Source organism: Takifugu flavidus, chromosome 8 (assembly GCF_003711565.1).
Source record: "Takifugu flavidus isolate HTHZ2018 chromosome 8, ASM371156v2, whole genome shotgun sequence".
Classification (NCBI taxonomy): Eukaryota; Metazoa; Chordata; class Actinopteri; order Tetraodontiformes; family Tetraodontidae; genus Takifugu; species Takifugu flavidus.
This window is the reverse complement of record NC_079527.1, coordinates 4,841,462-4,855,187: the sequence shown is the minus strand read 5'-3', so window position 1 is coordinate 4,855,187 and position 13,726 is coordinate 4,841,462. Positions and strand designations below refer to the sequence as shown.

The following is a 13,726-nucleotide window of genomic DNA, read 5'->3' as shown; positions in this document are numbered from 1 at the left end:
CTTTGGGCCCGGCTGAGGGGAAGAACAAAACACTGCTATTAGAGGAGAGTCTGGTGCTGAGAGAGGTTCCACAGTACCGACCAGGGCCGTCTGAAGTTGTTACAGCTGACTGGGGTCTGACAGAAGAGCCAGAGCAGCAGCTTTAGCTGTGCTTCCATGTTTACTTTCAACTTTGTCGCATCATGTTTAATGTAAGAGTGAATCCATTTTGTTCAAACTTTTAATTCAGGATAACTTCTGTGGTTAAATTACATGGAAGTCTGCCGGCGATCACGTCTGAGGCCTGCTGATCATTTTCTAAAACAGCTTTTTCCTGTTTGGAAATGAAAATCAAATTCCGAATGCAGCAGTGGCCAAGTGTTGTTCAGCTATCACCCGGCTCTTCAACACAACCCTCCTGTCTCATGGCTGAGACTTGCAGTCAATTCAATTTGTCTCTCTTTATATAGTGTCATATCCAGTAAAAGAAATGTCTTGGCACTTCACAGAAACCCAGAGCCTGACCCCTAACAAGCAACAAAAACTACACTTTAACAGGAAGAAACCTTGAGCAGGACCAGGCTCATAACAAGGGACCCTCCTGCTGATGGGTGGCTGGGTAAAACATGTCGACTTCTGACAGGCCAGCTCGTGGCTATTTTCCAGACAAAAGCTGCCCCGACACATCCCATAATGTACAGTTGTCTTTCACAGAATTAATCTGAAATAATGAAACATGTTGCAGTCGGATGCTGGATTGCAACCTGTGCACTTGCGTTGCAGAGACACAGGAAAATGAAATGAAAACACCTTGGTTAGCTTTTTAACATGTTGCTAACATGCTGCTAACATGCTGGATTAGCTCATCATATGAAACAATATTTAATAAAGCGAGAATCGAAGTGCTGTTTTTCTGAAGCACTGGGATGTTGCTCACACTTTAGAAGCAGACTGAGATAATGTGAACGTGACTTGACGTGGATTCTTATTTGGCGACTGTCTATTCTCGCCCTAAAACACTGGAAAGTTGTAAAAGTGGAGCCTTCAGGAAATGTAGAGGAAGAACATACGTGGAAAAACTCAGTTGCACCTTGGTTGAGGAACCGTGGGAGAGGAACAAACGGAGCGAAGGGAAATCGAGACAAGACGCCAAGAAAAGACACAGAAAACATCCTTCAAACAAGAGTGGACATAAAACCACTGCCGCTTCCGCTGAGCTAAAGCACCAGAGCCTAGAAACCCCAACAAAATAAGCAGAGAAAACATGACAACGTACGAGAAACAACACTAGTATCGACTTCCCCATATTCACACACGCTCACGCACACACGAGAGCCGTGACTCAGGTCGATTGTTCAGTAAAAGGCTGAGTGACGCACGTTTCATTTCTGTCTTCCTCCTCCTTTTGTCCTCCACGGTTACCATCACTCTCGGTTTCTGGGCCAACCGGTGGGACGGTGATGCGTGTCGGGACTGACTCAGGCCGACGGAACGCTGTCATTCACAACATTTCCATTCACCACGTCCAGCCGCACCTTTCTCTTCAAAGAGACACAAAAGCAGCAGCTGCCCAATGATGAAATCCCTCCTTTTCACTTTGAGGGAAATTATGTAGATTTTTTATTTTATAATGGCAGATATCATTCATGCCCCCACCCAGCGGGGCGTATTTAAGACTGTAATTAAAACATAACAGCATGTTCTAAAGGGAGACGTTATCTGGTCACTGGGTTCAGGTTTTGACAGTGAAAACACTTCCGTTACGACTCTAATGAACCCTGTCGCATCATTCTCACACGGTTCTGTAGCTCACATCGTTACGATCACAACATCTTCCAGGCTGCAAGTTCGAATCCAAACAAGTGTTTAAGATGGACGTGCTGGGCGGACACGCTGACCAATGTAATGAGTGATATGCTAATGACTGTTGCTTGTTAGACAGAAGAAGAAAAAGAGAAGGAAGCTTTGTTTCACAAACAAATCCCATAATAAGCCTAGAATAAACTGGGAGTTTATGCTGCTCCTAAATTCACATCCTGCTTCAACAAGTCTTTTGGCCCGCCGTGCTAAACGGCATTGATTCACCTCTGCGCTCGGCCGCCTGCCTGATCAGCAGCGTGCGGCGTCGCTCGTTAGCTTTAGTGCAGGATGAGACGAAAGGCAATTGTTCCTTTGAGATTCCCCTGCTGCAAATGTCACCATTAAATGCATTGAAAATTGTGTTTGCCTGAGCAGAAGGTCAAAAACCCATGATGTGAAGGAACAGCGGAGGAAAAGGAAGTTTCAATGAAGCGGCTCAGAGCGCAGCAGGAAGAACGGCAGGAACAATGCACACTGAAATAGAACCAGAGCACAGAACATTTGGTATGAAAACGCATCTCACAGCAATACAGCAGGTCGGTCGGTGGAGCAGTCAGCGTAGGTGTGTGGGGGTGGGGTGGGGGTGGGGGTGGGGGTGGGGTGGGGGGGGGGCTTTTATAACGAATTAGGCAAGTCTGATGGGATGCAGAAAGGTAGTTATTGAGCCTGGCTGTTCTGCTCTGTAACCTGCGGAACCTCCTTCTACAGTCCGTATGGGGGGTCGGAGGGGTCCTGAATGGGAGGAGGTGAAGTCCCAGTGATGTTCTCTGCTGCCCCCCCCCCTCTGTAGAAACCTCCCATCAGAGGTGACACAGACCCCTGGAGACGGAGCTGCTCAGTATTCTCTCTTTAGAAGGTGGTTAGAATGGCAGCAGGCAGGTGAACTCCCCTCAGCCGGGGCAGAACGTTCCAGTAGGGTTCCAGTATGTTTAGACCAGCTTAGAGAGTCCGTTACCCTCCCCCCCAGGAACTGGGTGGTGCTGACGATCTCTTCTTCCTGAATTCCATGATCTCTTTTGTTTTTGCAACATTCATGATCATGTTGTTGGGAGCACCGAGGGAGGAGGTTGTGTTGTTTTTGGGTACCGCGATGATTGTGGCCGTCTTGAAACAGGCTGGTTCCACAGGCCGGTGTAGCAAAGTGTTGAGAACGTCTCCAGCCAGTCAGTCAAACACATTCCTTCAGCACCTTTCCTGGTATGTTGAACATTCCTCGGGGTTCTCCGGGCCTCAGCTGGGCCCAGGCAGAGTGACTGCTCATCTGGGCGAGGAACACTTTTGTTTCCCCAAGGTGTTGTTTTGTGCCTCAAACCTCCCAGAACATTAGCTCAGTTCGTTGAGGAAGCTGTTATGGCTCTCGCAGGAGGGAGGTGGGGGGTGTTTGTGGGGTCGGGGAAAAATGTCCTGCTCTTTTTGACCCTGAGTTGCACTGCGAGCCTTACAGCCCGGTTCAGGTTGGCTCTAGCTCTTTTCAGGGCCCCCACCGGCTACAGATTTGCCGCTCTGGCCATCCAGGGTTTCTCACTGGCCCACTTGGACATGTATCTGACCACACTAATGTCCTTCAGGCCAAGCCCCCACCTGCTACACATTGTTTCCCCCCCCTGATTATCAGAGGCTTATATGCAGGAATTAGCATCACAGAGAGATGGTCTGAGAAGCCAAGGTGGGGGTGGCGGTGCTGCCTCGAATGCCTCTTTGATGTTGGTGTCGGTCCAGCATATTCTCACCTCTTGTGGCAAAATCCACATACTGCTGGAAGTGAGGAAACCGGGATTTCATATTGGCCTGATTGAAGTCCCCTGCCACCCCCATGTCACTGATGGGGCGGTAGAGGCCACTCAGGGCTCCTCTGATGTTGGCACTGGGGGTGGGGGGGCACTGCTGTGACGACCATGAGAGTGAATTTCCGTTGGAGATGACAAGGTCGCTGTTTAACGGTCAGTAGCTCGACACCAGCTGTTGCAGCAGTTGTTATTACCAGTTGTTATATATACCCCGCTGCTTCTGTCCAGCCTCAATATTATTAGCTCCTCCATGCTAACAGCATCATCTGGTACATACAGATTCAGCCAGGTCTCCATGAGACTCCTGTCTAGTAGTATTAGAGGGTCTGGTCTGTTCTCAAGGGAGCAAAAGTTGGAGAGCAGGAGGGAGGGAAGAGCCACTCTGAATGGGTTAGCTTTTAGCTTAGCTATTAGCCCCACTTTTGGAGGACGGAGGAACTAGAATGAACTGGAATGAATTAACTAGAGAGAGACCGACAGATCTGGTCAGAGGTCTGGTTACCTGCTAGTGAAGGATGGAGGGATCAGACAGGAGGGATACTTCTACTCCCCCGCGCTGCTCTCTGAATGGACGAGTCCCAGGTGGACCGCGCCAGTCTGTCGGAACTTTGGAGACTTTGTTTTTAAAAAAAATCTGTGCTGTCTGTCATCCCTTCAAGACTGAAGCTAGATGTGTTTCTGCTCCATTAGCTCCTTCATTCATGCCTTCCCCTCCTGCTTCCAGCTGTTCTCCTCTGCCTACTCAGACTTTCACTCCTTTCTTCAGCTCCTTCACTTCTCTTTTGTCTGTGCTTTATTGAAATAAGGGTGCTAATACGGTTGGTTTTGAAAATTTAATGACTATTTCCAGTAATTCACGTCAAGATTATAATTTTCTAAATGAGAAAGTTTCTTTTTTCCAGGATTGAACTGTCAGAATTAAAAGCGGGAAATTATGAATGATTCCAACTGAGGGAGGAAACAGAAAACATCCTACTCTATAAAAAGATATACTCTGATTCAAATGTAAACACATATATGGCGATGTAACCTGTAAGAGTTATTTTAGCAGAGCAAAGAAAGAGCAATGGATGAGAGAATCTCATCAATTAGCATAAATCCACTAATAAACCATATAAGTTGTGTAAATTAGATCATTTTCCCCCAAATGTCACAAGACTAAAGGCACTTTTTGCTGCATTAGTGCTCCCACACTACCCAGGTTAAGGTTTGGTGTTAACAGAGGGACGCTGGGATTCCAGAGCCACTGAGAACTTAAGTTAAATAACTGTTCCTAGTTGTGTGTGTGTGATGGACTGTTGGCCCGTCCAGGGGTGTATCAGACTCTGGTACCACCCTGTGACCCTGCTCAGGCTGGCTGGGGAGTACAGGACAGCCATGGCACCTTCTGCATACACCTCCTCCGTGATTCCATGGGGATTTAATACTTATCAAATGTGCACAATATCTTTGGAAACAATAAAAAAAAGGCTTGTTATTTGCCTTTAACGTCAGCACCAGTGTGGTGGCTGAAGTAAAATGATGATAAACAGAGCTATTTATAGGCACAGGAAAGCAAAAAGGAACAAGAAGCAAATGGAGGGATGAATCCAGACTTACTGAGCAGATACTGCGCGGCTGCTTTGAACCACTCAGGGAAGCGCGCGCGCACGAATGCACGCTCACACACGTGCGCACGTGCGCACCCCCACAAGCTCCGATAAATAGTATCTCTGTATAATTCAGGCGTGGGCGGTTGAATTAGGTCTGTCACTGGCATGTTAGTCATCTGCTGCGCTCAATGGGAGGCATGATAGTGGCGCGTGCACGTGGAAGCGTGCACGCGCACGTTTCCCCCCACTGTGTCCATGCCCTGACTCACAATGGCGTGGAGTGTACGAGTGCACACGCTCTGGCTTTATCTTGCAGAGATAAATCTCGGCTCCAGCGGCACTCGTGGCGTGATGGAAGGAAGGAGAGCAAGGATAAAGGGGGAACGGGAAAAAGACAGGAAGAAACGTTGGCGTTCACGTAAAGTACTTATTCAACACGCCTGCAGGCACCTATGCACACGCAGGCGCACGCGTCTGTTGCATTAATGGTGACAAAGCTGTGCAATCACAGTCTTTACAGAAGGGAGAGGGTGAGCACGCGTGCACCAAGAGTGATGGATGGCTGAAGGAGAGCGAGATAGAAACCAGCACAAAGGTTAGGATTGGACCGTACCATCAGATGCACAGTGGGGGTGCGACTCGGGTGTAAAGTCCATCACTGGTGTGGATGTGAAGTTCCATCAGTGTAAAAACAAGACAAATTTTGCACTTTAATAATACTTACTTAACAATAATTACAATAATCGAAAATGCAACGGATGCCAAGGGTTCCCTTGAGAGCTCCCTATGTTCTGGCCAAAGGGAGTGTGTGTAGAACTAGGAATCCAGTTTCATCTGCAGCTGTGTGGTTTGGAACCTTCTGAACCTCTCTGAATGTGTAGTGTTATTATCACTCTCTCCATCTCTCTCTCTAGTTCCTCCCTCTATTTCATGAAAGTACATAGCATTTCATAGTAAAAGTCATCACAAGGTGCTACACCGTTTTCCTCCAACATGTGTGGTAAAGTAATCTACATTAAAAGATTCTTCTGTCCCCATCGAGGTTACCCTCCGTCCCCCTGCTGGCCGGCGGTAGTCACTGCACTCTTGTGTTGCCTCTGTCCGTGGTGCTGATCTCAGCCCGGCGTTTGGATTTCTCTCCGTCTTGTGTTTTCTTTGTTTTTTACCTACGTTTTTTTCTTTGCTTATTGATAGAATTTATAGTTGTTTATAGATTTTTAAACTTAATCGAAGCAAAGTGAAAGCTCAGAATGGTACCAACCAGATAATTGTCCATCTAAGTCTTAATAATAGTCTGGTCGAGATTTACTTTGGTGTGTTCAACCCTGCCCACTGCAAAATGTCCACATGTTAAACACACTCTGGTCATTTTAGAGTATCACAGCGTTTGATGATGGGGTCTTGGTACAGAAAACCTTTTAAAAGAAAAAGGCTCCGCAGGAGTTTGAGTGCAGCCATCAGCTTTGCACTGTATTTGTTAGGAATCATTATATAACATTTTACTCACACTTCTAGTTCTCTCCGTGCCTGTGTTGGCCACAACCATCTCCACAAACACATGCAGCATTTTAAGCTAATTTATGGTATCAGTAGTACTGCGAAGAGGTTGAGTTTATCTCCCATGTGACACGTGCTGGATCCTTTCCACCAAACCAGCAGAATGAGAAATAAGCCAGTATGCTTTTACTTTTTACAGTATTAGTGGGGGGGGGGGGGGAACGCCACAGTAATCAACGATATGCCGTTTCACCTTCAAAAAACACGAATTCTTCTTTCTCTGACAGACAGTAATGGCTTGCTGCTCTCCACTATTATTGCTTTACGATGTGTTTTGCTCGATTGAATCCAAATTTCTCGCCACCGTACGAGATCTGCAGGTGCAACGTCTGTCAGGCCTCTGTGATAATTTGATACAGTCCAGGTCCCCTAATCCCATCTCCACAGTGGGAGTATTATTGTCAAGTAACCCGCTATTGGGACTTTTATGTATTCTGATCAATAAAATTGATTTCACTCATACGCGCGTGCGTGCATGTGTATGTGTGTGTGTGTTTGTGTGTGTGTGTCTTCTTGTTCTTGAGTATGGGAATACGCCCGGTCCTCACAACTTCAAAGTTCTATTTTAGGGCATGTTTAGGACGTGGCTTTAAGGTTGAGGTTAACATTGAGTTTAGGTCAGGTTCAGGGTGTTAGTTGGGCTGGTTAAAGTTAGGAGCTGTAGAATGCATTATGTATATGAAAGTCCTCACAAAGATAGAAGTACAAGGATGTGTATTTGTGTGTTTGTGTTACCCTCTTCACATGATCTTTTTTGTCCTACTGTTCCACTTACTGTCATCTGTGCATGTGTGTGTGTGCTTGTGTGTGTGTGTGTGTGTGTGTGTGTGTGAGTGTGTGTGTGTGTGTGTGTGTGGGTGGGTGTGCTTGCTGCATGTGTTTTGAAAGGCTGAGCAGCAGCTGCAGGATCAACCTGCTCACCGCAGCCCTGATTTGTCGTCTCCGGGCAGTGATGACACGCTCTCCATCCCTGCCCCTCAGACATAGGTATTGATTATGTGTCGCCGTCAGTGTTCTCCCTCCGTCATCTTTTTATGATTGACAGCAGAACAGAAAACTGGCGGCCCAACAGACTCGAACATTTTATGAGAAATGATCTGTTGGGGCGTTTGTCCTTTAATCTGAAGGGCTGAAGTATGGGGTGGGGGGGGGGGGGGGGGGTAACACAATCAATAGCCAGCAGGCATTATTCATGCACACGGTGATAATAGAAAAGAGTAATCAATAAAACAGAGAGAAGAGAACAAGACTGCAGCATCTGGAGCCAAAACCCTGATGAGAAACATGTGTCTCCAGCACAAGAGTCCATGTTTGCACGTTTCCTTTCCTCACTAATGTCCACAGATATATATATATATATATAGATCTATATATATATAGATCTATATATATAGATCTATATCTATCTATCTATATAGATATATATATATATATCTGTGGACATTACCCCCCCAGGTAGATGAGGGCAGGGCCACGCCCAGTTTCGCTTTCACAGCCGCTCGCTCAAAAGACGACACAGTGGTTGGGTCCAAGTGTCAAACATCTCTGTTGTGGAGAGTCACTGATGTTCCTGCTGCACCCCCCCACACACACACACACACACACTCACACACACGTACACCCCCTCTCTCCAAAGCGTTTCTCAGCCAGAGCTGCCAGTGTCATGAGGCAGAACTAATTCACTGTACATTTTTTGGAATCTGCCTCTCTCCTTTTTCTCCGTTCCTTTCTTTTTCTCCCCTCATCCCTCGCTCAGCTCTTTCTAATTCTCTAATACCCTTATCCCCTCTGCCTCTTTCTGTCACTGACATTTTGCCTGCATCCCGGTTCCCTGATTCATTCTTTCCCTCCTTTTTCCACCCGCTCAGCTGGAGTTATTCTACCATCTCTTCCCACTCCCTCGTACTTTCCCTTCTTTTGTTCCGTCCTGATGAAAGTCACGTTACCTCCCTCTCTTTTCTGTTCCCTGACAGTTGGTGGACCGCTCCTCAAACATGATAAAAGCAGAACATATATAATATCATATATGCATTCTATTTTGGATCACCATTAAATGCAAGTTATGCTGGCCATTAATATGAAAACAGAAACAACATGAGGCATTTTTGATGAAGCTCAAGCAACTAGAAGGTCCTGGTTCTGAATTCCAGTTCGCAAACCCCCTGCAGCCGAGCCACTCCAGTTAGATCCTTGGACCAGGCCCTTGTCACAGCTCAGAGGTCAGAGGTCAAACTTCATGGTGCAGTTGTATTTGGGACAAATAAAGTTCATAATTGTTTTGTTGCTTGAAGGTTTATTTTATTTTAACATCTGGCTGAGCCAAAGTTAGTGACTCCTCTCCGAGTCATCTCGGAATCAGTGCAGGCTGTACTTGACCTTTCCTGGTTCACTTTTTCCTTCAGCAACGTCAAATCTGGATTCTCACGAGTCCTTCCCTCTCTGCTCCAGATGGTCTCCCTCCCTGCATAAGTCTTCTCCTCATTTCCAGCCCACTCCCTCCCGGTTGCTCCCCCTCCCTCCAGCTCCCTCGCCTCCCTCTGTAAGACCTCCGTCTCCTCTCCTCCGCTCGCTCTAAGCTCTCAGCTCAGCTCTCCTGCAGATTTGTTCCTCCGAGTTCCTTTCCAGTGTCTGTCTCTTCGTGTCTGTTTCCTCACCCTGAGGGATGAACCAGCAATCTCCTGCGCCCGTAATGCTCCCGTCCAAATCGTTGCCTTCAGCACTTCAAAGGCTGCAAGCTTCCTTAAAGTACGATCAATTAAACCCTAATAATATCCAGCTAAATATAAGGTTCAAACCTGGATCGGAAGTGACGTGACAACTTCAATTAACTTGAATTTTGCTCAGAAAATGGATGAAAATACGACCTGCTAAAATTAGCCAGCTTGGAATTTGTTTTGTTTTATCATTTTTTATGAAGTGAAACATTTATTTTAGGACCAGAAGTTCAAGTTGGGCCTATTGAATGAAAAATGAAAGACTTTGCAAGCGTCATGCATATTTCAGGCCAGCCGCTGCAGACAGCAGGCCGTGCTTGTCCCTTCCGCTGTACTCTGTCATTTGCCTTTTTTAAATGTGCATGAGCTGCCACATTAGCAGAGGCGCGGCCACACGCACAGTCAGCGCAAACAGAAACAGTTCCTGTACGGCCGTTCACTCGGTCCCTGAACTCCTCTCCGAACTCTTTTCATCAAAACTTGTTTGGACTCCTGGTTAGTTCATGGGTTTTATAATATGTCCAACAATTTTTGTTGCGTTTCTTTCTTTTTTTGATAAGCCAGCGACGCTGCACTGTTGCTCATTTTGAATTTAGGCCTGAAGGAGCTCCAGCAGCGACGGACAAACGGACTTCCCACTGATGTGATTTGTTCCAGTGCTGAAACTGTAATTAAGCAGTTGTGGAACGGTCTCGATTGTTGTCATATTCCCCAGTGACCCCCAGCTGAGATAAGCAGCCTCTGCTCTGGTTTGCTGCTGGAGAGCTGCCACCTCATAAACCTGCAGCCCATGCACACACACACACACACACACACACACACACACACACACACACACACACAGATGTTTTCCATGGACTGTGCACGTGTGGAGACACTTATAAACACTTGCAACAAGGTTCCACCATGGTTCACTGGGTTTTAGCGCTGTCATGTTCTCCTGTCTCAGCATGTGTCAGCTGTCTTTTTAAAATTAGCTCTCATGACAGATTTGTGGGTCAAATAAACTTCTGCGCACCTTTGGTGTGGTTCCATGCCTGCTTGTCAGCCGTCTGGTCACTTTCTCTGCTTCAGATGGCTTCCAGTGCCACCGAGTAAGATTCCAAAACCTGTTGTTGGCATATTTATCAGTTTACAGGTGGGATGTAGCTATTTTGAAGCAAAAATCCAAATTCCCCTAAATCTCTTGCAATGATAACTGAAATATTGAATGGCCTATGTTTAAAATTTTAACTTTTACATGCAGATATTTGCTGAGATGGTCCCACTCTTGGCATCAGCTGAAAACAGAGGTGGGTTGGCTCCATCTGTGGTTAGACAGGAGTGACCCAAACATGTCCACGTGCTGTCCTTGGTAAAACAGCGGTAAAAACAGGTGCTGTTTGAAGCTCAGATTTTCCTCTTCTTCTAGTTTTCTGAGTATATCTGTCCATTACTTACTCACCTTGCAACCTCTTAAACCTAATCTCATCATTTATTCCAGGTTTCCTCTTTTAAAGGATCAGTCTCTAAACTCTCCTCCATCGACTGTATGGCTCCTTAGTCTGCTTCCTCGCTTCCTTCACCTTTAATCCCATTAATCACCTCTGGATTTTCATTGCGGCTGTATTAGAGTTACAGTCATCACTCTGCATTCAGTGGTATTAATTCCCGCCTTTGCAAATCAGATTGTGTGCGTCTCTCTACAATATAATAATGGCAAATGTTAGTGGACTGCAGACAGGATGGTGGTCTGATAACCTGACAACACTCTGGCGGCCTGAGTAAAGGAGCCATCTTCTCCAGAAAAAGAAATTTGCCTAGTGACCAATCAAATTCCAGTTCAAATCAGCATTAAAGAGTTGTAGGAGACTCTGGGCTGAATCAAACCAGCACGTTTGCACTTATCTCTCCCCTTCTGGTTAGTCTTTGCCTCCCCCATCGTCCCTATAGCTGTGTGTGTGTGTGTGTGTGTGTGTGTGTGTGTGTGTGTGTGTGTGTGGTGTGTGTGTGTGTGTGTCAGCCAACGTTAGGCTGCTCAAGCAGAACAGTGGAACTCTGGGTAAAAATAGCCTTCCCTCTGTTGGAGGGAGGGAAAGACGAAGAGAGGAAATGAGAAAGAAAAAGACTGGATGGAAATGTGTGAAAGAAAAAGGGCGTAAATTACCAAGACTACCAGCGATACACAGAGAAAGAACTCAATCGTGTTGATTACTGTTTCCTGACTGGGAGTACCTCATTCTTCGAGTGGTCCTCTAAGGTGCCTGATATTGCACTTCGATTGCTTTGCTTTTTTTATTTGAGCTGGCTTTAACTTTCTACTGATTTATGTGTGTTCCAAAAAAGAAAGGGTTCCTACATCCGCCTGGCTCGTGATGATCAGTTTGTCCATCGCAGGCTCCTACTTGAGTTGTGTTTTCAATCCTGCTCAAATGCCTCGTTTTCAATTTTGGAAGACTTAACAGACCAAACGGGTGGATAAGAATGTTAGACACCATGATTCTGTCTACGTTGCTACCACAAATGGTCTTTATGCGGAATGTTCTATCATTCATTGATCTACCTCTCTTCAGTCGTTGCAGCCGTCGCTCACTTTCGGCTGCTTCTTTGATCATCCACAAGCAGAAGCCTGAAAATAGAAACCGTGTGTGCGAAGAGCGTGCGCTCGTGCGCCAGCGGTGTCGTCAGTCGGCCCTGCGGGGTGAGAACGGAGAGAAGCTGATGTGATGAAAGTTGGGCGAAGTGGTTAGAAGACGGCTGATGTGCGTGTCGTTTAATATTCGCGTGCTGGGAACAAATGATTTTACCCAGCTGCATCGGAGAAGGATCAAAACACCAGCATGCTGCACATCGCACATGAACTACCAATGGCTACATTACACAAAAATAAGGATTTTTGTTCTCTGGATTGTTGCAACCTGGTCTAAATAAAAATATAACAGCTTAAACAGTCTTTTATTGCCTTTGAACAGTAGAAAAAAGCAATTTTTGCATATTAAAAAGGCCCATTCTGCATTTTCATGTCTGTGTTGCAGAAAAAGGAATGGCTGTGTTTGACCTGCCAAACCCAACGGCTGATGTCTGGAGGGGGTCTCGACGAGCCTCCCCTCCCTGTTCCTCATCCTTCCCCCAAACATCAAGCGATGGGCTCGCCCCGTCACCAGGCAACAACTGCTCAGCAAAGCCCCCTCCACAAACCCACCAGTCAGCAAGGTCAAAAACCAGCCCAGGCGCAGGTGCAGAAGCCGCCTATGGGAACAGACGGGAGCGGCCCGTTTGCTCCAACTGCTGCCAAACAGCAGGCCGACACCAAGACTGGGACGCCGGCGACGGCACCCGGACCTGCACCAACAACAGAGACTCAGAGGCAACCGAAACCAACAGAAGAGAAGATCAGAACCGAGCCTGAGAACCAAACCGCCAAAGAGAGCAAACCCACCCCGAAGAAAGGGGAGCAGATCATACCCATCAAGGATCTGAAGAAGTCCAGACACTATGATGTAAGTCAGATAGCTTTTTTGAAATATTGCATGTACAGAGGTGATCGTGTGGCTGGTCCAGACCAGGTGCTGCTTCTTCTTCACTTTTCCATCCAGCTTGACCAGCTTGCTTTGGTCAAACGCCACATGCCTTTGTTAAATGACAGGGTTCCTCCCAGAGCCAGAAACACCTCAGATTCTCTGCAGCTGAATGCAAAATTCCAGATCTATGTGGCCCAGATGTTAAAACCGATACTGAAGCAGATACCAAGCATGTTTACATCTTTAAATCAACAATATAGGCCCAGATGCTGTACTCAGGGAGAAGCTTGCGGTTGTGTTTGTGAAAGACAGGACTGTCCTGTAATCCTTTGGTTCGGTCACAGACAAATTGGAGGATCTATCTCGTTTACTTTTTGGATAATTACCTCTTTAAGTTCCACACATTTGCATCAGCGCCTCCCCGACTATTGTTCCCTCAAGCGATGCAGTGGAATTTTTGTGGGCGCTCTACTGTACATTGTTGAAGATTTATGACATACTGAGCTGGGGCTATGTGCTGATGAAGTGGTGAAGGCCTTATGAAAGCTGTCAGGAGAGCTGCTTTGACGTTAACGTGAGGAGACACTGTGGGAGCCAGAGCAGGATAGGGAACCTTAATGGCTCTGTGGTCAGACACACCAGCCTGCCTTCACGGATCAACAATAACAGAGTCAGGAGGAAGTTTATTATCTATTATAAACTTTAAATATGGATGAAAAAAATCACCGGATGTGCTC

The 13,726-nt window shown here is 46.5% G+C and overlaps 1 protein-coding gene across 2 annotated transcripts in view; it reads left to right on the top strand.

The window, feature by feature from the left end:
• bsna (bassoon presynaptic cytomatrix protein a) overlaps positions 1–13,726 on the top strand; it is an 80,895-nt gene that overhangs the window by 39,503 nt on the left and 27,666 nt on the right. For both annotated transcript variants that reach the window (XM_057039917.1, XM_057039919.1), the window contains exon 4: positions 12,504–12,968. In XM_057039917.1, the coding sequence (XP_056895897.1) occupies positions 12,504–12,968 (465 nt within the window). The remainder of the gene's footprint in view (positions 1–12,503; positions 12,969–13,726) is intronic.